This window comes from Chinchilla lanigera, unplaced genomic scaffold (assembly GCF_000276665.1).
Source record: "Chinchilla lanigera isolate Chin_1 unplaced genomic scaffold, ChiLan1.0 scaffold00050, whole genome shotgun sequence".
Taxonomy (NCBI): Eukaryota; Metazoa; Chordata; class Mammalia; order Rodentia; family Chinchillidae; genus Chinchilla; species Chinchilla lanigera.
The window spans coordinates 2093276-2118438 of record NW_004955451.1 but is presented as its reverse complement, the minus strand read 5'-3'; the positions used below and the strand labels follow the sequence as shown (position 1 = coordinate 2118438).

General features: G+C 37.0%; 1 protein-coding gene across 1 annotated transcript in view; it reads right to left on the bottom strand.

Annotated features, from left to right (window-relative positions):
- The window catches only part of Bcas3 (breast carcinoma amplified sequence 3), a gene marked incomplete in the record, with an annotated part of 520369 nt that overhangs the window by 331787 nt on the left and 163419 nt on the right, over positions 1 to 25163 (bottom strand). The window contains 1 exon segment of the mRNA XM_013519304.1: positions 21574 to 21707. Within this exon segment, the coding sequence (XP_013374758.1) occupies positions 21574 to 21707 (134 nt within the window).

Sequence of the window (25163 nt, the reverse complement as noted above, 5' to 3'; positions counted from 1 at the left end):
AATCAAGACAAGGAAGATCACAGTAGTATAAGGATATCTGAGAGTGGAATTTAACATAAAAATTATGTATCTATGTGTATATACATGAGTGTGAGCAGTATTAACTGTCATTATAACAACATGAATTAAGTAAAATTACTCAAGCAGATAGAGAAGAACATTCCAATATATCAGATTTTTTTTTTTTTTTGTCGTCTTTTTGAGACAGGGTCTCGCTATGCAGTTCAGGCTGGCCTTGCTCCCACTTTATAATCCACGCTGGTCTCAAACTCACAATGATCCTCTGCCTCAGCCTCCCAAGTTCTGGGATTACAAGCATGCACCACCATATCCAGTTTTTTTGTTGTTTTGTTTTTTTTTTTTTGTCTCAATATATCAGATCTTCAAATAAGTCTAAACAAGATTAAAATCTAAAATAATTTTTTAAAAATCTAAAATAATATCTCAGATATTTACTACTAACAAAAGCTGTAAGTATTCATCAAAATACAAATTTGGAAAGGAGTCTGAAACCTCTTGAAAAAAATTTACCTTATGTAGCAAGACAAGATAACTTCACTATTAAGTCTACTGCTACAAAAACATTCCCAATGCATGGATAAACCAAAAGTTCAGCCACATGCCTACTCTTCTAGATTACTGTCACATATCAAAATGATGTGTTAATGTTAAAATGAAAGGCTACAGGAAAGCTGACAAATTTAACTCCCGGAAATTCTAGCGTTTAAGATAAAATGTTCCACATTGCTTTAACCGCTGCAGTTTGCTTATAACAATTTTCAACTTAACTGACTTTTCTAACTGGATGAAAGATCCTAGTTTAAAAAAGAGTGAAAGTGGTAGTAAAGAGAGAGGGGTGCAAAGGAAAGGTAAGTATGAGCAGTAGGAGCTAGAAAAGAGATACACAGTAACAGAAAATTTTAACATCATAATATCAAAGCACTTCCACCTAAGAGAATCATATTTATAAAGAAAAACATTAGGCTTATTTAGTAACTTATAACCCATCCACATTGTTTTCCAAAATCTTTTTCTAAAACATTTATATCAATGAAAAGGCGTTTCCTTCTTTCATTTTAAGACTACGTGTGATGTGAGGTGCATTAACAACCAGTATCAAGGCGGGAAGACAGAATTCCGCCTAATGCTACTTAGAAAACTGCTATTAGAGAAGTGATTCTGCCGCATGACCTTGCAGACATGTCAGCATACATGAATGGCAGAGAAGGGTGCTAAAGATACCAGTAGCTGTCAGGTGAACTAGAGAAACTAAATCCTCTAAATAACATTCCAGACGATAACAAGTCACCTACCCACAGAATGACAACGCATATATAAGTGAGCCGGGTTGGTTTCTCACATCCTGTTATAAGCCATGGTATTCCTAACTAACATTTTCTCATTAAAAAACAGGAAAGCTCTATGGGAGTAGCTCGCACAGTGGCACAGCAGCAGTAAATATAATGGCAAGTAACATTTACCCTGTACAGATTAGGCACTTGTGATAAACAGCAGATAAACTACTATATGCTCCTCTCACTATCCAAAATCCTGCTCTCAAAATTAGCAAAAAAATAGATTTCTATACCTATTTTTTTAAAACACGATGTACTTTGTAACTCAGGAGCCAAGCAGTTTTGGGTAGTGAAGGACACCGTGTCTGTGCTCCCAGGAGGCCACACCCCCAAATGGGACTACACGACTGAACGGAAGCAGAGGATGTCTGTGGGCACCGCACCACTACGGGTTTAAGGACTGGGACTGGCAAACTGGAACTGAGGTTGGTAAACTTTTTCTATAAACAGTCAGACAGTAAAATCTTACACTCTGCAGGCAAGACAGCAAAACGAAAGGTATTATATGAAGGCCCTTATAATGAAAAGAGAAAAAACCATATGAAAAATTTTACTGATTAAGATTCAAAAATATAGTGAATTCACTATAAAATTTTTATAACATAAACCTTCTGCTGAGAAGAATGACATTCATTTTGAGAGGATGATATTTTGCACAACTGAAGTTCAAAGTTAGTGTTATTTCATGGCAAAATTCATCTATACGAACTATCTCAGGTAGACAGTGCTGTATATAACGAACAGCCACAGGGCCACAGACCACAGTTTGCTGACTCACATTAGACCATCTACACTGTGGGCAAGAAAAAACTCCAGGGGCCGGGGATTTAGCTCAGCAGCACAGCGCCTGCCTAGCAAGCGCGAGTTCGTGAGTTCGAGTCCCAGTACCAGAAAAAAAAAAGAAAGAAAAAACTCCAACTCCTCATAAATTTAACATCAACATCAACAAAAAGTAAGATATTCTCAGACTAAAAACTCATATTGCTATAGTTTAAAAGATTCAACATAGTACAAAGAAAAAAACATATATCCTTGGTAAAATAAGAATCCACACATGACGTGGATTAGGAACATGAGATCAATGTGATAGAAGAAATTTAAAAATTCAGTTGCAGACAGTTGGTTTTGTTTGGTATTCAAAGTGAATATAGCTATATTCAATATAATAACATAATTATTTCAGAAGTGTATGTAAGTGTGAAAAACATACATGCACATATATCCAAACTACCCAGAGACAACTATTTCTCAACATCTTGAAATATATCTTTCTAAGCATCTCTAAATGCATAAATGGAGTTATACCATCCATTTAAACATATAATAAAAATACATGTATGCATGCACACAGAATTTTATATCAGATTACATTAAAATAGCTAATTTGATATGCAAAGCAATCTATGGATGTTAGTATAAAAGGTAGTGAAACAAAGGAAATAGTGCTATAAATACAAAGCCTTACACATGACTATATGCTTTCCCTTAAGATGGTACAGAATAGTAAATATATCTATGCTTAGTCACCTAAGTGGTCATGAGAAAGTAAGTTAATAACTCTGAAGTTCTTCATTTGCAAAAATAAAAACCATAATAAATCTCATAGGGATAGTTCTAATGAATTAATATGTAGAAGACATGAAAACAATGCCTAGCACTTAATAAGCAATATATATAGTTGTCATTTTATCATAAAAATATATTTCAACTGTTCAAGTGCTTCTGTTTTCACTTCCACTAACAAGGACTAAACCACTACCATCTGTCTACCAGATTACTCCATTAATATGGACCTAACATAGTCCATGCACCTCAGCAACGCAAGACACAGCAGATAAATTATACTTCAACATTAAAAACTTTTGTGCATCAAAGGACACTATCAAGAAAGTAAAATGTCAAACCACAAATTTGGAGGTATCTGTATTTTAAGACATATAATAAAGATCTAGTATCTAAATAACTTACAACTCAACAATATAAAGAACTCAATTAAAAGCAAACGAAGAATCACTGGCATAGGGAAATGTAAATCAAAACCTCAGTAATACCACTTCTTAACCATAAGAATGGTTAAAAGAAAAAAGAAAAAAACAAGTGTTGATAAGGATGCATGCAAATTAGAAATATATATATATTTCTTGGGGGATATATACATGGTACAACCACCTAGAAAATGTTTCAAAACAGTAATTAATTATTCCCAGCAATCCAGGAGGCTGAGACAGGAGGATCACAAGATCACATCCAACCTGGGCAACAAAACAAGAACCTGTCTCAAAATTTTAAAAAAGGGAGGGCTGGCAATGTAGCTCAGTGTAAAGACCCTAGGTTCAATCCCCAGTACCAACACCAACAAAAAAACAAATCACAGAGTTACCACGTGTCCCAGCAGTTTCACTTCTAGTTGTCCAAAAAAAAAAAACAACTGTTCACATGAAAATCTGTAGATTAACAGTCAAAGCCCTATTCTTAAGAGCCTCAAACTGAAAGCAACCCAAATGTCCATCAACTAATGAAATGATCAGCAAAGTGTGGTACATTCATACAATGGAATATTATTCTACCATGAAAAAAATGAAGTTCTAATGCATGCTTACAGGTGGACTGAAATTGAAACATTATGCATAGTAAAAAATGTCACAGACATAAGGCTAAATATCGCATGACTTTGTTTATATGAAGTGTGCAGAATAAGCAAGTCTGCAGACACAAAACATTGATTAGCAACTGCCAAGGGCCAGCAGGAGTGAATGCTGAGTGTTTGCTACTAATGACCAGGTTTCTTTTGGAGTGATGAAAATGTTCTCGAATGAGATAGCTGTGGTCAGTGTACAACTCTGAGAATACACTAAAAATAACTAAATTGTACACTGTAAAATGGTGAACCTTTTTTTTTTTTGGTTCAAGAATGGAACTCAGGACCTTGCGATGGATAGGCAGGCATTTAAAATGGTGAACTTTATGTATATGAATTGTGTCTCAATAAAGCTGGTATTTTTTAAAAGGAAGACAAATTAGCCATGGTGCTGAAAGTGAAAGTCAAGAGATTCTTCATAGCTTGAGTTTTGTTTTAATAGCCCTGAATTCTTAGCAATACCTCTGTTATCCTATGCCCAAAGAAAGACAAATAGCTGTTGGGAAGACTAAGCTAGCAAGTAGACTATTTAATTAAATGTTTTAAAAATTTATGTTCTGCAGTTTAGTATTTAAATGTTTCCTGTACTATGTACCATATCTATAACATCTTACATTCATTTCTCATTGTAATGATGTAAAATGGGAGGATCAAAAACCAATTAGGCTCCAGAAAGCTTAACATTTACAACAGTCACACAATTTTCATTTATATAACTTTTTTGGGCAATGTGATTTTTAAAAAAACTCCACTGATTTTAGAATTGAATTTAGTCAAGAAATATCTAATATAGCAGGCATATATACATATATACACACATGTATGTTTGTATATATTGTGTTTGGATCAGTATATATATATATACACGTGTGTGTGTGTGTATATATATATACACACACACACGTGTATATATATATATATATACGGAGCATAAAATTCTGAAGTATCTTAGAAATTCCAACCTTTATCAAAACTTAAATCCTATCCACTGAATTCACAACAGGATAAATTCAAAATACACAACAAACAAGAGAAACGGAATAACACAATGCTTTTACTACTTTTCAGCATCTGAGATGTAGTAATGACCATCTTATAAAATTCCAAATTAATGCTGCAGATTCACCCCAAAACCTCAATTAACAACCTCAATTAATAACAGCAATAAAATCATGGGTTAATCTGACACCCTAAAATCTGAAGTTGGATTCTCACTTCGTGTGAAAAGGCGACACTAAAGCAGGGCATGGTGGTGCACAGCCCAGCACTCTGGGGGGCCGAGGTGGGAGGACTGCAAGTGCAAGCTCGGCTTGGGCAGTTTGGTGACTTAATGAGACCATGTCCAGAGAGATGGGGAGGGGACAATGAGGTTACTTGTAAGAGACGCAGATCCTGTGACCCCTACCTTCAGAACTGTGATTTAGCAGACGGAGAGGGGAGACTATGGAGCCATAACCAAGAAGCCGCTACTTCAGAGCACTCACATCGTTGCTTTACTACTGATCCAAACACAGCAATGCTATGGTTAAAATGAAGTGACCACCAACGGCACTCCTTCCAATTTCACAGCAAACCTTAGAAATTATTTAAACACAGTTTTAAAAAAATAATTAAGGTGATAGCAAATGGTACCCTAGCACAAAAGTAGGACAGAGAAAAGCAGGAAAAAGTTTTCTAAGGTAAGGAAAATATTTTGTTTTGCTTTGTTTTGCTTCGTTTTGTTTTGTTTTGAGACAGGGTCTCCCGATGTAGTTCAGGCTAGTACTCAACTCACTATGTAGCCCAGGCTGGCCTTGAACTCACAGTGATCCTCCTGCCTCAGCCTCCTGAGTGCTGGGGTTACAGGCATGCACCAGCCCACTGAACCCAGTAAGGAAAATATTCTATATCCTCTAAACATTTTTTATTTAACTGATATATAAAAAAATAAAATTTACACATTTTAATGATATATGATGAGATATCTTGGAACATGTACCTATCGTGTAATGCTGAAATCAGGTCAAACACTACTCCATACACAAACTGAGACAGAGATGTTATTACTGACAGAAACTCCAACAACCATCTCTAACGCTCAGCCCTCATCCAACATCACGCCTTCACAGAACCTCTCTGTAGATGCTCAGATGTGCTCGCCATTCTCTCATACAATGAATCCCAACAGAGCGGCGGCCATTCTGACAAAGGCAAGCAGAGGCTGGCAGATTCTGAGGAAGTAGCAGGATTCCCGATAACATGGCCGGCACTGAAGACACCTTCTTCCCCATGCCACCGCCTGGAATTCGGAAATGATGCCCAAGAAGACGGCATTTTAAAGTAGGCTTGAGGGAAGGGGCAAAGTAATCAGAGGCGTCACTGAGTAACTGCATCAAAACCAGCAGCAGACTTCTTGTATCGCGACAAAAATACATGCTGATATTTAAAACTTACTCTTAAATGCAGTTTTTTTTAACTCAAAAACTGTATGCATAATGATTCAAGTAATACCTCCCTCTTCAACCCTAATAAAAAAGAAAATCAGAAAGCAGACAGTGCCTGAATATAAAAAAATCTCAACCCAAGAGTTTTTAGATGCTTAAAGAAATGGCAACTAATGACAACTGCCACATAGCAATAACTGCACTGCCAAAGTCAAAGTCATCAGATTAGGTACAGAAATAGAAAAAGGGAAGTATGTGTGTAAGAATTAAATACCAGATTTAGAGACATCCCTGTCACATACTTCAAGAACTTCAGTCTTTCAAAATAACTGGAACTGCTTTCAGTAAAATGTTGGATCTCAGCTGGGTGTAGTGGTACACACCTGTAATCCCAGCAAAGTATGAGTAAAAATAGTGGGCACCTAATAGGCATGTGCTGGTAATATGCAAAGCAAATAAAACAGTTGCTGGCTTATTTTAAATAGTGCAATTGTTTGCTACTAATGCATCAGTGAAATGATGTAAGACACAGTGTTCAAAATATTCTTCACAATTAAAACAGGAATGTGACCACTCAAATTCACAGAGGGTCATATTTTTAACTTATAATAGAAATGTATGGAGATTTTAATCTTACATTTTCTTCTCCTGAACAAACTTTCTACCAGAGCTACCAATAATCTAGGTTTGTAAATTACTTCCTGTGTCCCTATATTGAATGTGACATGGGCATGCCAATCATGAAAAGACAAGGGGAAAAAAAGATAAAATGATTAGTACCTAATAGCTAACAAGCCAAACTCTCACACTTCTGATGAGTCTGAAGTTGGAGATACAAATACCTTATCCTACAAGAATGTCTTCAGGTCTAAATAAAATATTTGCCAATAACCTATTTTTTAAAGCACCCATCAAAGACAGTAGTAAATAGAGTTCTTTTTACTCCCTTAGATAAACTTTTCTCCCTTAAAGAAACAAAATCATACAGAGTATATGTTCCTTGACAATAAAGTAATCACACAAGTCAGTAATGGAAAAATGACAGGAAAAGTATCTAAATGTGAGTGGTTAATTAAACAACACATTAAATAATCCAAGAGTCAAAGAAAATGCTTAATGAGAGTTAAAAGTAAACAACTGAATGAAAATTAAAAGGTAACATATCAAAAACATGTGAGATGACATTAATATAGTACTGACAAAAAATTATTATGCTAGGTGCTTAAATAGAAAACAAGAAAGGAATCAAATAAATATTCTGAGCTCCTACTCCCAAGACATCTGAAGAAAAAGAACAACAAGAAGAACAACAACGCTGAAATGGCAAACAAAGCAAAAGGAAGAAAATATTTAGGACTAGAGCAGAAACTGCTGAAAGATGGGAGAACAAGAGAAAAACCTATAAAACAAAAATACTCTTCAAAAAATGTAAGTCATCTGTTATCAGGAAGGATGTAAGGGGAAACCAGTTGCTATTAAGCAGATCATAAATAAGGCAATACTATGAATGACTGCACTTCAATGAATTTAACAACTTAAAAAAATACACCAATTCTTCAAAATCAAAAGCTAACACATTCAACTAAGATGAAATAGGTCTTCTGAATAACCTTACAGCTAATGACTTTCTCTTTCATTAATTAAAAAAGCAAAGAGGACTTCATAGCTGGTTTTATGGGGCCATTTGATAATGTAAAACTATTACCTTGATAAGGTAAAACTATAAAACCTAGAAAAATACACAGGAGATAAACATTCAGAATTCATGGATAGGCAACCAGTTCTTTACCTTAATACCAAAAGCATGATCCATTTAAAAATATGATAGCCAACCTTACCAAAAAAAGAAAGGAAAAAACTCATATTTATGCAATAAGGAATGAAAAAAATGAAATCACTACAGATACTACAGAAATTCAAAAGATCATTAATACCTACTTTGAAAATCTTTATTCCCATAAGATACAAAACTCAGAAGAAACAGACAGATTCCTAGATATGTACAAACTACCAAAGTTGAATCAAGACAATATAAAAATCCTAAACAACCCAGTATCAATTAATGAGATTGAAAACACGATTAAAAACTTACCAACAAAGAAAAGCCCAGGCCCTGATGGATTCACAGCAGAATTTTACAAGAAATTCAGAGAATAATACCAACACTCTTCAAAGTCTTCAACAAAATTGAAAAGGAAGCAATTCTCCCTAACTCATTTCTGGAGGCAAGTATTATACTGACACCAAAACCAGAGAAAGACCCAACCAAGAAAGAGAACTACAGACCAATCTCCCTAATGAATATACATGCAAAGATAATAAAATACTAGCAAATAGAATGCAGCAAATCATCAACAAAATGATACACCATGACCAAGTTAGATTCATTCCAGGAGTGCAGGGATGGTTCAATATTCGCAAATCAATAAATGTTATGCACCATATGAATAGAGCCAGCGATGAAAACGACATGATCATTTCAACAGATGCAGAAAAAGCTTTCGACAAAGTCCAACATGCATTCAATGATAAAAACCCTATAGAAAATAGGAATAGATGGTCTTTACCTCAATCTGACCAAAGCCATCTATGACAAACCAACATCATACTAAATGGACAAAAACTGAAAGCTTTTACTTTATAATCAGGAACAAGACAAGGATTTTCACTGTCACCACTCTTATTCAACATAGTTCTGGAAGCATTAGCCAGAGCAATTAGACAAGAGAGAGAAATGAAAGGAACAAGGATAGGAAAGGAAGAAATAAAACTATTACTATTTTCAGATGACATGATACTTTACATGGAAGACCCCAAAAACTTCACAAGAAGACTCCTTGAATTCAACAAATTCAGCAGTGTACACTGGATACAAAGTCAACACCCAAAAATTAATAGCATTCCTATATACAAACAACAAACAGACTGAGTGAGAGAGAAATTAAGGAAACCATACCTTTCACAATAGCATCCAAGAATTTGAAATATTTAGGAATCAATCTAACAAAAGATCTATTCAATGAAAACTACAGTACTCTGAAAAAAGAGATTGAAGAGGATTTCAATAAATGGAAAAACATTCTTTGCTCATGGATAGGAAGAACCAACATTGTGAAAATGGCCATACTACTAAAACTGTTACACAAATTCAATGCAATTCCCATTAAACTACCATTAGCAAACCTCACAGATCTAGAGAAAATATGCCTTAAATTCATCTGGAACCAGAAGAGACCCAGAATAGCAAAAGCAATCCTGGGCAACAAAGACAAGTCAGGTGGAATCACAATTCCTGACCTGAAATTATACTACAAAGCTACTGTCATAAAATCAACCTGGTACTGGCTAAAAATAGATCAGAGGATTAATGGATCAGACTGGAAGAAACAGACACAACCACAAATACACTCAGCCACCTAACCTTTGACAACAGGGCCAAACAAACTCGCTGGAAGAAAGATAGCCTCTTTAATAAATGGTGCTGGAAAAATTGGCTTGCCATCTGCCAAAGACTGAAAATAGACCCAAGTCTATCATCATGCACCAAACTCAAGTCAAAATGGATCACAGATCTCAATATTAAAACAGAAACACTAAATCTATTGGAAGAGAATGTAGGTAAAAACCTTGAAGACATAGGGGTAGGCAGAGAGTTCATGAACAAAAACCAAATTGCACGTGAAACACTTGAAAGAATCAACAACTGGGATCTCATCCTACTGAAAAGTTTCTGCACATCTAAAGAAATCATCAGCAGAGTAAAAAGAAAACCCACAAATTGGGAAAAAATTTTAGCTGACTGTCCCTCAGACAAAGGTCTTCTATCTAGAACATATAAAGAATTAAAAAACTTCAGCCCCCCCAAATTCAAAGACCCAATCCAAAACTGGGCAGTTGAGATGAATACACACTTCTCAGATAAAGAATACAAATGGCAAACAAATACATGAGAAAATGTTCAACATCATTAGTCATTTGAGAAATGCAAATTAAAACATCCTTGAGATTCCATCTCACTCCAGTAAGAATGGCTATCTTTAAGAAATCAACCAATAACAAATGCTGGCGAGGCTGTAGAGAAATAGGAACTCTTCTCCACTGCTGGTGGGAATGCACACTGGTGAAACCACTGTGGAAATCAGTTTGGAGATTCCTCAGAAAACTAGGTCTAGAGGTCCCATTCAGCCCAGCTATTCCCCTTCTCTGTATTTTCCCAGACGATCTGAAAACAGCATATGACAGCGATATATGTGCACCCATGTTTATAGCAGCGCAATTTGTAATTGTTAAATTGTGGAAGCAACCCAAAGGTCTATCCACTGAGGAATGGATAAAAAAATTGTACTTTTATATAATGGAATATCACTCAGCTATAAAGAAAGATAAACTTGAGGCTTTTATAGGTAAATGGTCACAACTACAGACCATACTCATAAGTGAAATAAACCAGACCTCCATATGTAAGCAACATATTGTCTCACTAGTGTAAGAACCTGAAAGAGTGAATAAAAATTAGGAGGCATGATAGACATTGTGAAATGAAAAGAAAATGCTCAAAAGTAGAGAGCAACTGGGGAGAGGGAAAAGAGAAAAGAAAGAAGGGGAAATTATGTATGTATGTATGTATATACAGGATAGCTAACATAGTTGTACCACTGACTTCTATCGCTTTACTGAAAGGAACAGTTAATGATTACTTATTTGATCAATCTTGCATGTCTCTATTTGTTTTCCTGAGAAATCACTTTGAAGATATCAATACGTAATACAACCATTGTTAATTTCCTAAAAAAATTAAAAAATTAAAAATTTTTGATAGATTGGACCTCATTAAACTAAAAAAAAAAAAAAAACCAGTACCAGAAAAAAAAACAAAAAAACAAAATAAAATAAATAAATAAATGAACTAAAAAAAAAATGTTAGCTCTTTAAGCCTACGTCAGGTAGATAAAAGGCCTATAGTCCTGCAGAAAAGCACTACAAATCATTTACCTTACAAAGGAGTAGTATCTATAAGAGGTTCTAATCAAAACTAAAGACATTCTCTCTATATAAATTCTTATAAAACTAAGCATATAATTATGTTCTGGGTACCTGGGCCAGAGAGATGATCACAAGTCACATAACACATTTATGACAGACCATTAGAACTATTCTAGATATCCTTTAACAGGTGAACGTATCAAGCCAATACAAGGTAGGTCTGGTTATAAAAGGGCACCATGAGGTAAGTAGCGGTAGGTACACAAACCTACACATGACAAAACCGTACAAAACACAATGCATACACTTCACACAAACAAGTATAAATAAATTTGGGGTGACCTAGAAAACAGCAATGGATCTACCAGGGTCACTATCCTGCTTTATGATATACTATCCTGGAAACCCGTAAAGTGACTACTGGGGGAACTTGGGGTAAAGTATACACAGGATCTTTCAATATAATTTCTTACAAGTGAAACAATAATCCTCTCAATTTTAAAAAATTTAAAGAGAACACAGTGACTGTGAAGCCTTGCTAACAGCACAGACGAGACGTCCTCGTGGGCCTGACTCTTGCTGCAGCCTCCCTGAAGCGCCCTGGAGATGAGAACGGGAGGCGGCCAGAAACGACAGGCTGCAGTGTCGTCTTGGGCAGTGTCAGGAGGAGGAGGAAGAGGCGGGTGGGCAGACAGGCAGGACGAATTCCTGCGGAGCCCGGACATTCGCTGGATGCCGGGAAGGAACAGCGCTGCTCACGGGGGGAAGTGGCACCAGCACAGGTGCACCGATCATGACTCTAAGGGCCCAGGGAGGGAGAAAGGCCAAAATTCCAAGCCGGCCCTGCCACATGCATGAATTTGCCTTCCATGCAACCTAGACAGGGAACAACGCTGTCGAATGGCCAGCCGTCACAGGAACCGATGAGAATGCTCACACCGAAAACATTACTCCATGTTTTCACAGGAGGAAATACACGCTGTATAAAAGTTCATTTCGGGGCTGGGGATTTAGCTCAGCGGCAAAGCGCCTGCCTGGCAAGCGCAAGGTCGTGAGTTCGGTTCCTGGTACCGGAGAAAAAAACCAAAAACCAAAAAAAAAAAAAAAAAAAGTTCAATTCATGTAGTTCTGTAACTCAGGTTAATATATGCATAAGAGTACTCACTGCTTACCTGTTTGTACTTCAGTTTAAATGCTTGTGTCAGAGGGTACTGTTGGCCATCTATACTGAGATGACAGTGGGGCAAGTTTACAACAGACCACCTAACAGGCTTGCAGTCCCTTCCCGTGTCATAGTGCAGAAGTAACTCAGAATCCCAGGAGGAAATCTTAGGTAAGGCTCAATGGCTGCTTAAGAACGAAGAGGTATTATCCAAGTACAATATCGCCACCTACCTGATGAAGCAACCAAGTACACTCCCTTTTGAAAGAGGGCAGCTCCTAACTTGCTATGTTCTAATCATAACTGAACAACTGTCCCGTGGAGGTCTCTAACTTTCCAGATCCACTTTCAGGCGGTTCTATGTGAATACAAGAATGAACAGGTGGGAAAGGCCTAACAAGAAAGAAACGGAAATGTCATATTCCGAAGTGCAGCCCGCCTGGCATCCTGGGGTTTACGCCTACATTAGCTCCTACTCCACTGCCTGAGGCAATGCCACTGACTCAACAGGCCCTCTATTCATTACATACTTCAGCCTGGTTCGCTGGCAACTCAGGTAAGAGGAAACGTAACGCTGAGGCTGTGGCAGCTTTCTAACCCAACAACAGAAGCCTGACTGAAGTAAGGAACAAGCAGCACAAAATAATGGAAAGCTATCGGTTCCACTTTCTAATCCTGGATAGGCAAACAATGCCAGTGAGTGGCTATGCCCACTCACGGATGTACTCTATGTAGATGCTTTTGTTAAATAAAATGCATGAATGAGTCCAAGGGGATACATGTAGTCATAAAGGCCCAAGTCATGTGTACAGAAAAAGTTGGCGAGAGCTACAGGCCAAGAAAATGGAGTTACAGTCCAAGTGGACAAAGTCTCAAGCCACAAAGGAAAATCAAGGCTTGAAACTTACTGGCATTTGCCCTGCTGGATTTTGAACTTGTCTGGTACTAGTGACTCCTGTATTCTTTCCCATTTCTCCCTTTTATAATGTCTGTCTTATGCACGTACTAATTATACTTTCGTATCAGATAAACTCTGTCATAATTTCACAGGTCCACAGATGGAAACAAAGTTTGCTTTAGGGTGGTTCAACCATACCTGACTTGGATGATTTAAACGATGTGACTGAAGATTTTGAGGTGATATTTTCAAGACATTTTGAAGTTACGCTGTGACTGGCTCAGACTTTTAGGTACATTGGTAAGGGGTAGAAGTATTTCACCCGGGCAACAACATGTATTCTAGGGAAGACAGAAGTGACGGGAATAGTAGTCCCTCAAAAAACACAGCCACGTCCTCTACAGGACTGGCTCTTTGACAAATGCTCATACGTAACAGAGTTATAGATAAGGAACATATACTGGATGCTCTGGGTTGCAACTAGAAGCAATCATATGCGTCCTTATTAGAAACACAGGAGGAGAAGGACACAATGTGACCACAAATACAGAGATTGAGGGATGTGGCTACAAGTCAAGGAATGGTGACAGCAGCCAGAAGCTAGAAAATGCAGAGAAGGTTTCTCCACAGAACCTCCAAAGGGGCCAGTACATGGATGGAAGGGAGCAAGTCCAAACAGACTGCAGCATAGTTTACAGCTTGATTTTGAACTTTGAGAGCAAATTTCTAATATTTTAACACATATTTCATGACAATTTGTTAGAGCAACCACAGGAAACAAGTATCAAACAATTTTAGACACATCTCAAATGATGTAAGTTTTAAATTTCTGCATATTATGCCCAGGATTCTTATTGCTGGGTTCTATGGTAAGTTTATATTGAGATGTGAAAACACCAACCTATTTTCCAGCGTGGCTATATCATTTTACATTTCTAGAAATCAGGTCTGATGAATAGAAGTCCATTTCCTCAATGCACTAACATTTAACATCTTAAAAGGAGTTGTGCATATAAGACAACTTGTGCCTTTTGTTTCTCTTAATGGTTTCTTTTCAAAGAGCTGATGTGTTTCATTTGATGGGCTACAACTTATCAATTTTTCTTTAGTGGAGTTTGCCATTAGCGTTGCATTTTCAATAATCTATTCATAACTGAAGGGACAAAGTTTTGTCCTATGCTTCCTCATAGGAGTTTTAGTTATAAGTTTTATGTTTAAGTCTATAACCCAATATGAGTTAATTTGTTGAGAAAAACTAACCTTTACTTTGCATCAACGCACCTTTGTCAAAAATAACTGTCCACATGTGTGACAAAGTTCTTGAAGTCTGTATTTATTAATGTACATTTAGTAAGTCTGGCTATTAGGTAACAACATCTATACTACTTTGTTCTCACTTTTCAGGTTATTTTGCTTATTTTAAGTCTTCTGTATTTTCAAGTCAATGTTAAGAGTCAGATTATTTCTATAGAAAAATCCTGTTGGGATTCGGATGAGAAGTACACTAAATCTACAGATCAATTTGCAGAGAACTGACGTCATAATTGTATTATGTATTCCAGCACAAGAAAACAGTTCAACTTCCCCACTTACCTACTTTTGGGCAATATTTTCTAGTTTTTAGTGTATGAGTCCTGCATATAGTAATGTCAGTATTTTATATTTTTTAAAACTTTTTTGGTACCAGGAATTGAACTCAGGACCCTTGCTTGTACTTGCCAAGCAGGCACTGTACCACTGGGCTATATCAATGGCCCTTAAAAACTTTTAAACAATCAATGGTTATTAGTTAGTGGAAGTTCAGTTGATTTTTACATATTGTTCTATATCCTCTGATGGTTTACATTATTCATTATTTCTGTTTTTTATGGAATCATGTAGATGTTCCACACAACCTATCGACTTTGAATAAAGATGGTTTTACTTTCTCCTTTCTGTCCTGAGGGTGGTTCCTTCCAGGTTCTCAGACATCGTATGCAGGGTGTCTGGGATCCTCTGTCTTTGCAGGTCGCATATGTCTTCCACTCTGTCTTCAGAATCTATACCCTCAGTCTCCCTGGATTCTTAATATCATCTCATTAACTTGGGGACATTACAAGGCTCGCCTTGGGCTGCTGCTTCCTGTATCATAGACTGCAAACTCTTTCAAGGAACTAAACTGGGGTAATCACAGTCCTCTTCTTGCTTCCCATCTCTCAGAAATAGCCACCCTTCAAAGCTGGTGTGTAGTGTCTGGAACAGCTACTATTTAATGGTTAGTTGTTTCAAGCAGGAAAGTAAATAAATCTCCTGTTACTCTACACTGGCCGAAAGTGTAGGTAATGACACGGATCCTTTATTTGACACTCAGTGCTGTAGGCGCTTTGCTAAGCATTTTACACCTATACTCATGATCAATAAACCCTATGAACCAGGTACAGGCCTTATTATATAGATGAGTAACTCAGAAAGAGTAACTAGCTTTTCTTTGGTTACATAACCATTAATCAGTATCCAAGTATATGGGGCAACTGGAAAAACAGGAATGAGAACTGACCGTAACTAGGTGAGGGGTTCACTTTAAGGGTTATGAATACTTTGTGAAATCAGATACTGTTGATGGTCTGCTTCTATCCGAGAAAGATTAAAAACCTCTGAGTTGCACACTTACAAATGAATTTTAAGGCCGGGTATGATGGTGCACACCCTGTAATCCCAGCACCCTAGAAGCTGAGGCAAGAGGACTGCCATGAGTTTGAGGCCAGCCTGAGCTACATAATTAATATAAGGCTTGGGAAAAAAAGTAAACAAAAATCCTATGACCACAAGCTACACACATAATCATACTATTTTGTAGGACTATTTTCATGTGCTCAAGCACTACACAGATGTTTCAAACTCATTTTCACTATTTATAAAAATTAGCATGTTAAATACAAAAATGAAAAGTCTACCTGAGTAAAATACCTATCAGATTTATAGGTAATAGCCAGGCACGGTGGTGTACACTTGTAATCCCAGCACTCTGAACACTGAAGAAGAGGGATCTCAAGTTAGAACCCAGCCTGGGCAATTTAGCAAGTTCCCAAAGTTATAAAATAAAAGGGGGAGGGATACAGCTCAGTGGACAGCCCAGGGTTCAATTCCTAGTACTGGAAAAAAAAAAAAAAAAGATTTATATGTTCTCTCGAAACAAGGTCTAGTTTTCTTACTACATATGTGCTTTATGAAGAAAATTACTGTCAGATGCAGAGGATATCCCAAGTCAAATACCACAAAACAACTTAATTCAACATAATTAAATCCACATACTTTTTCCCTCTGCCTGATTAAAGTACCCTCAGAGTTCTTGGAAGAATTCAAATAATATGATTTTGAAGAATTTGAAGATGGCTAGAGGATCATGCGCCATACATATTTAATGATTAGTGTTAAATTCTATCACATCAAAATAAGTTTAAGTAGAATTTTATAAAAATTAATTTTATGGTTCTTAGATCTTGATATCTGCTGTTCAGAAATTCTAAATTATGGTGTGTGTCCTAGAGTAAAATCACTTTAATACATTCTATCTGTTCTGCCTACCCCTTAAATATGAATACCACGGCTGAAATAAACTAGTGTTCTGAAGTATGCAAGGCACTGTTCTAACGATGAGGGATATCAAGAAAGCTAAGCAAGATTTCTATTTCTAGAATAAACTTGCAGACATACGAAATGGTACATAATGCTAACAGAAACTAGGTATCAAAAACAGATATTGAGCGTTTAAAATATTCAAACAGCCAGGCATGGTGGAAATGGTAAACAAATAATGATAAACCACTCCACAATGAAAAATCTGACAACAAAGTTTCCTGAAATAGACCCTGCTGCTCATTATTGGGACAATTGGTGAAACTTAAATGGGGTGTGAGTGTCAGGTGGCATACATTTATGGATGTGTATTTTGATGATTATTTTATGGCTGAGAGGAAGAGTTCTATCATTTGTAGTAAACACATGTTCATACATTGAGGATAACAATTTTGACAGCGAATTTTTAAATGACTCAGGGTAAAAAAAAAAAAAAAGATCTGTACCTGTGAAAGAACTTAAGAACACAAGAATCCAAGGAAGATTTTATTTTTTAAAAGAAACCCATTACCTTCAATGAAGTTGCTCAGTCTGCTTAAAAAAATAAATAAAAATAAATTTAAAAAAAGAAACCCAGTGGTGCACACCTGTAAGCCCAGCACTAGGATAGCTGCAAGTTCAAGGCCAGCCTTGGCTATAAAGTGAGTTCAAGGTCATCCTGAACTGCGCCGTAAAACCCTGTCTCAAAAAAGACTATAAGGAAGGGAGGGAAGGAGGAAGATAAAAGAAGCCTCAGCATTATTCAAAACAGACAACCCATCAAAACACAAACATGAACTTTAGTGAAGCAAAAGAGAACTGGCATTTTAAAAAATGTATTGATTCTACAAGATAAGGAGAGAAAATACAGTGACATTCTTAGTATGAATCACTGCCAAAGTGTAGGTTATGATCCAAATGGTACACTTCTAAGCAGAAATCTCAAAGAGAAATCAATTTTATTAAACTTAGCAACTTATAGTGTATTTATGATAGATTTTGTGAAAGAGATTATTAAAGTCTTTACACAGAACTGTATAAAATTTACATTTAAAAACTACAATACACACTTTCAAAAGTTTTATGTATTACTTATGAAATCAAAAAGATGCTGAAAAATAGACCAAAATAATAAGGACAAAGGAAAAGAAAATAAAGGATAAAAGTACCACTATTACAACTGCACAAATGGTATACAGTGTCTAGCCAAGTGGTTTGATAGAAATAAAAACTGTGACTTTTTATAAAGCACTCTACAAAGAAAATTCACTAGAAAACTATTTGATCTCATAACAGTCTACCAAAGTAAGAAGACAGAAATTTGGAATAAAATAATCAATAGTTTAGCTACACTACAACAATAACTAATTCTAAAAAAGCTTATATAATGTAGGAATGTCAGTTCTAACTATGAAAATGTCATTTCAATGTAACTTTCCCCCAAAGAAAATCTTCATAGGATTATCTACATAACCCAAAAAAGTTAACCTAAAGACAATAGTTAGCGAAATGACAGAAAATGAATGGTAAATCATGTTATAAAGCTAAAATAAACCAAACGGCATAATGCTGTTAAAGAGTTTTATTTTTACATTCTTTTAGAGACTTTCCAAACATAAAATAACACTGGGCATGAGGGCACATGCCTGTAATCCCAGCACTCCAGAGGCTGAGGCAGGAGGATCATTGTGAGTTTAAGACCAGCCTGGGCTACAAACTGAGGTCAAGGCCAGCCTGAACTGCACAGTGAGACCCTGTCTCAAAAAACAAACAAAAAAACAAAAAACAAAAAACCCCAAAATCCAAACACATAAAATGCTAAAATGTACCACATGACACAGACATCACCTATCTTCAGTAATTATTAACGTAATACAAATCTTATGAATCTGTGTCATTTCTGTCTTGACAGAAAATTTTAACACAAATTAGTAATATCATATGATTGACTTCAGGTTGAATGCCTAACATAGAAAGATTTTCTTGGGTTTTTTTTAACAGAAATAAATTTATTTGTGAAGGCACAACATCTGAACATCAGGTAGATTTTCTTAAAACAACGTAACTGCACTATAATTTCACACACAGCAGGTTAATAGTACTTAATAAATATCATGTAAGACCCAGATCCTGGGCAATGTTTTCCAAGTGTCTCAAAAATGTCTCCTCATTTTCTGTTTAACTTAGGGTACAGACTTTACACACTCCACTCACATGATGTGCCTCCTGCATCTCTTGTAGTCAACAGAACCCTGCCGCCTTTTCCTCGTGTCGCTCGTTATACCACCTCATCAAACTTCCTCTACTGCTTATTATTTTACTTTAAATTCCAGACTATCTTTGTATCACATTACTGTTTTGCTAAAAGTTAAGGACTTTAATTATTTCATAAGTCAAAAATAAAAATCTCCCTTAGCACTTATTACAGTCATTTGCTTTGAAGGGAATTGAAGAGAAACAGCACTTTAGACTGTTGAGAAAGAACAGACTATCCAAGGCAGGAGGATGAACTTCAAGCCCAGCCTAAGCAATTTATAAAAACACAGTGTCAAAATAAACATACAAATAAAATAAAATAAAATAAAATAAAATGCATTGGCAATGTTAGCTCAGGGCCTTGAGTTCAATCCCTACCACAAAATAAACTAACCATTTGTGTGAAAAAAGTATCTTTTTAACCTGGGTTTGTATGAGAGAGGATTCAAAGCAATCCACACTTTGCACTTAGATGATATTCTCCAACATCTTCTTTAATCTTTAACAGTATTTCCCCTACTACAAACCAACTTTTATTTTCCCATTATAATTACGTGTCAAAGAAGCTAGGTCACTTCTGTGGGGTGAGGGTTGAGACAGGGTCTTGCTATGTAGTTCAGGCTGGCCGGAACTCACTATGTAGCCCAGGCTGGCCTTGAATTTGCAGCCACCCTCCTGCCTCAGCCTCCCAAGTGCTGGGATTACAGGTGTGACCTCTTACATGACATTTATACTCTAAAACTTCCTACATTTTAGAACTGGCTATTCACATTCCGATGGTGGTGTTTAACATTTATGTACTTTCTTTAGAGTGTTAATTATATTTAGAAGCTGGATTAGATACAGGTTTAATTTAAAGATCTGGGCAAGAGTAATTCATTGATGATATCATACCCTATTACATCATGTTGTTAAGCACACAATATATGATTGCGCCACTTGAGTAACGCTAAGATTCATCAGCTAAAACCTAACAGAGATGATTATTAAGTCCATAATTGAAAACAATTATTTTCTAATATTTATTATATTATGTTGGAATTCAACAGAAAAACATTCTCTCATTAACTATGTGGTTATATTAACTTGACAGAAGAAAGGCAGGATAAATGGTGGATACTCCAGCAACATTCAGAATAGTGAGTAACAAGCTACCCAATTCTTTTGTTATGTATCATTTTTAATTCATTAATTCCTATAGGTAGTATTTAAGATGTTTTATTACAGTCATTTGCTTTGAAGGGAATTGAAGAGAAACAGCACTTCAGACTATTGAGAAAGAACAGACTATCCAATAAATAGTATAGGGTCAACAGGCTAGAGTGACAGACACACCTAGAGTGACAGACACATGATGGTGTAAATACATCAAAAACAGCTCTGTGAAACAAAAGGCTATTTGGGATTTTAGGCTATTGAGACATATACAGTCTCTACACAATGTGATATTAAAAACACTACACATTTAAACAGAAAATATACTTAAATTATTTAACATGGTGCACAATATTACTCAGTAAATTGGAGGGGGCATGTATGTTTGTACAGTTACATATACAGACATTTAAAAACTGGCTCTCGGGGCTGGGGATTTAGCTCAGTGGCAAAAGCGCCTGCCTGGCAAGCGCAAGGTCGTGAGTTCGGTTCCCGGTACCGGAGAAAAACAAAACAAAACAAAAAAAACAAACAAAAACTGGCTCTCTGGGGATAAAGCAGCAGTGTTTAGCAATTTTCTTCATCAAATATATGCACCACCGGTGATTTTACATTACCAAAGTGATAGCACTAACTGAAGTGGTGGGGGAGAGACATGCACAACCAGGTTTCAACAGCACTGTGAACTGCTGGCAGTATATCCATATGCCCATACTTATTAGGAAAGTGAATTACTTTTGTATATTTGTGAATATGTGTATATGTGTGTATGTACGTGTGTACGTATGTGTGTAAAATCAAAATGCTAAGTTTGGAGAGATAGTTGAATGAGAGTTTTCTCTGGAGCAAGACATGGTATTAGTTTGGGAAGTGCAGTATAAAATGAACTACTGTTTTAGTAAAACTCACTAAATTTTTAATTATAAGGTGTTAACATTGCTTATGTATTTACCGGGTCAAAAGGGATATTTTTAACATTTAATCTAACCCACTCGCTTTCAGAGAACAATACTTTCTGACAAACATTGAGTTCCAATGTGATATAAATAACCAACCAGATTAGATATCGTATTACACAAAGAAATCAACCTTCTGGAAACTTCACTTACTTTGGCTTCAGTTTCACCCCTGTGAAGAGTGTACAGATGGTGGACAGCACTCTGCGAGGAGGACCAAGGATGTGTCAGGATTTGGAAGACATGGAAGTCATGGCCAAGGGTATCTGTTGTGACTAACAGCATTCCTGGAAGACAAAAAACGAAGGGTAAAAATAAACATGACTGCACATGTGGGTGGAATATTTTTTAAAATATACATTTAAAAAATATTAATAAATTATTAGGGACATAAAAATGTTCAAAATAAAAAAGTTAAGCCAAAATACATTTTTCCTATGAATACCAATTTAGTGTCATAGCATTAAAGTAGCAAGATATAAATAACAGATGTAAAACTATTATGATGCCTTTGTATGACATCATGCTGAGAGACGTTATATGCCTTAAATTACACTATTCATTTATATATACATTTATACATATATAGTTGTTGTTTACTTGTTTGTCTGTTTTGAGACAGGGTCTCATTATGTAGTTCAGTCCGGCCTTGAACTCACTATGTAGCCCAGGCTGGCCCGGATCTCATGGTGATCCTCCTGCCTCACGTAATTTTTTAAATGACTGTGAAAATGATGTCATTCCACAGAACTAAAACTTACTCCCACATCTTGTAATTTCTCCCAACTTGAATTCTAAGGGCTAGTTTACCAACTGGTCAGATGATTAATTTCCCCCACTTAATTCACCAGCGTAAAATTTTTCTCTGCCACGCTGGGTGTGGCACTGCATACTTGTGAGCCCCGTTCACTCAGGAGGTGGATACGCACAAGCTCAGAAGTTCTATTCCAGCCTCAACAACACAGTCAAAACTTCTTTCCAAAAATAAAATGAAATTTGTCTCTGTGCTGCCATGATATCTATTGAAACTGCCTATACAGTGCCTTTCCCAGAGTTGGTTCTTCATTGCGACGTCATTCCAGGTCAATAAGATTTACAGTTTTCTTTCAAAAGTTTCATGATTGTACTTCTAGTTTTGTTTTCAAATCACAGTTTTTAAACCAGCGACAGTGCACCTTTAGAAGACCCAGTGTTCAAACTGCAACCTGAAACCCACTTATTTATCTATCACAAAGTGCCAACCCTGCAATTAAACCTGCATACTGAGGTTTTAGTTTCAGAAAAACAATTCGTACGTGAAAAGAAAAACACAGAAGCAGAGCTTTCAGCGATACAAACAGCCTGCTGCTGCACGTGTGCCAGGTTCACCGCCACTGTGATAAAACGACCCCAGAAACATTTACAAGTTCCCAAATGGACTTAAGTTATAAAGGGTCATATTTCTGGGTGGGATTTTCTTGGTAGATCCATTTGCATTTTAAAACTGTATCTATAGAGGGCCTGCTCAGCACGAGGGAAGACCTGAACTCAATCCCTGGCACCAAAAGTAAGTATAAACTATACAATACAAACTAACAAAGCTGTATCTGTCTTGCCCCCCCCCACCAGTCATTTTTTATTAAATATTTTAAGTGATACACAGATATAGAAAGTCTACACATTAATGCTGTAACATGATGTTTTAACACATGTGTATGCTATATGATGTTTGAAACCACTTAATCATCTATTTCCTCACACATTTATTATTTCGCTATAGTGAAAATTTGCAAAATCTAGCTTTTTGAAGTATGCTATATATTATTGTTATCAAAAATACAGAGTGCTTACTTTTTAAAAATTTACTTAAAGTAGATTTTTAGTAAAAAATTCCTAAAAGTAAAAGACACATTGCCATTCATCCCCCTTAAAATACTCCTCCTCCCTTCACATACACTTATCCCATCATCTTGCCATTTTCTGAAATAGCTGTGGAAGTCCTCTTTCATTAGCATGGTTAGTTGCACTGTCTTGGATGCCTAGATGTCCTGAATCAATTTAAAATATTTACTTCTCATGGTCATTTTGACTTTGGGGAAACGCTGCAGTGTCAGATCCAGTGAGTAAGGTGAATGAGGATAATGTTCTTAGGGGACAGAAACTGCCATTCGAAAATCAGTCATTATCCTAAGAGGATGAAACTACCCATTTTTCAGGCCATTTTCTATATGCATAGTTTCTTAAATGCTGTAGTAAGCTCTGGTAATCTTTAAAGTTCACTGTAGTCTTCCTGGGTATCAATCCAGTTCCATAATTCCATCAAGGTCAAAAAACACCATCAACATCACCTTAATGTTGGGTCTTTTCCATATGAGAACAGGCTGTCGTCCATGGAGATGCTCGGTCTTACACAAATCTAAGTTTCATCTCTCATGATGACTGTGGATTGACAACGGGTGGGCAACTTGTAACACTCAGCTGAACTGAACCAGGGTGATTGATGCTGGGTGTGGAGGGCCCACCTGAGGGTTGCTGCCAACAACATAAAATGAAAACCAGAGAGGAAGGCGGTGCTGTTGGTTCTCCTGGAGGAGCCTGTCATGCTGGCTTTCCTGATATGAACTCAGCTGTTCTCATCGGAGGAGCTCAGGACCTCATGACCTCGCTGCTGCTGAGGGTGGCTATGGTTCACTTTGCGGGAGCTCTGGTCCTTACTCTGAGCATCGCTTCCTGGCTCTTGAGGGAAAGATGGTGCACTGTTCAATCTCATGGAGAAGCTTGACATGCTGGCCTTCCTAAGATGAACTCAGCTGTTCTAATCGTCCGAGGAGCTCGGGACCTCATTGTCGCTGAGTACGGCTGTGGTACTTTTCGGGGGAGCTCTGGTCCTTTCTTTGAGTGTCGCTTCCGGGCTCCAGGGCAGATCCCTCAGCCTGCTGGCCCAGACCCTTCATTCCACAGGCACAGATTTTCTAGCTTCCAACACTGACCTTGGGGCCTTTCTAGTGTAGATCCTTGAAACAGACTTGCATGGGACATTGTCATGGGCTCTAGGCCTCCAGCTGGACTCATGGAGGGTACTGTTATGGGCTCTAAGTCTTCAGCTGGATTCATGCAAGACATTGCTGTGGATCCGGGCCCTCAGCTGCATTCTTTGGGCTTTAGTATGTGGACAGATTTCCTGCACTCTTTTGTACTTAAACCTTTGAGTGACTATTATAAAATAATCCTATAAATTATGTGTTTGTATTAAACGGTTTCCCTTGCAAATTCACACTACAACAATGACATTTCTTAAGAGCTAAAATCTAAAGCAATGCTATCTCACAACTCCAGTGAAACTGACAAAATTACATCTTAATGTTTTGTGATCTGGGATTTATGGCACACTTTTTTTCATTCTTTGTGTGTGTGTGTGGGGGGGGGTTCCAGGAATCGAACTCAGGACCTTGCACTTGCCAGGCAGGCGCCTGTGCCCCTGAGCTAAATCCCCAGCCCTTATGGCACACTTTAAGACACACTTTCACTCGAAAGTAGCTCACAATCAACTGCATCAAACAAGCTGAAACTTGTTACACATTGGTACTAAGGCTCAGTGCGCTGCTTCTCCTACTGAAGATCGCTGCCTTTTCACTGGATGGCACTTGGGGCCAGAGGTGACTGTATTTGGATCGGCCCTCACAGAGGCAGCATACTGAACAACAGCATGCCAGAATTTCTTGCTCCTATCTAACTGTAACTTGGAGTACTACTCACTAAGCAAC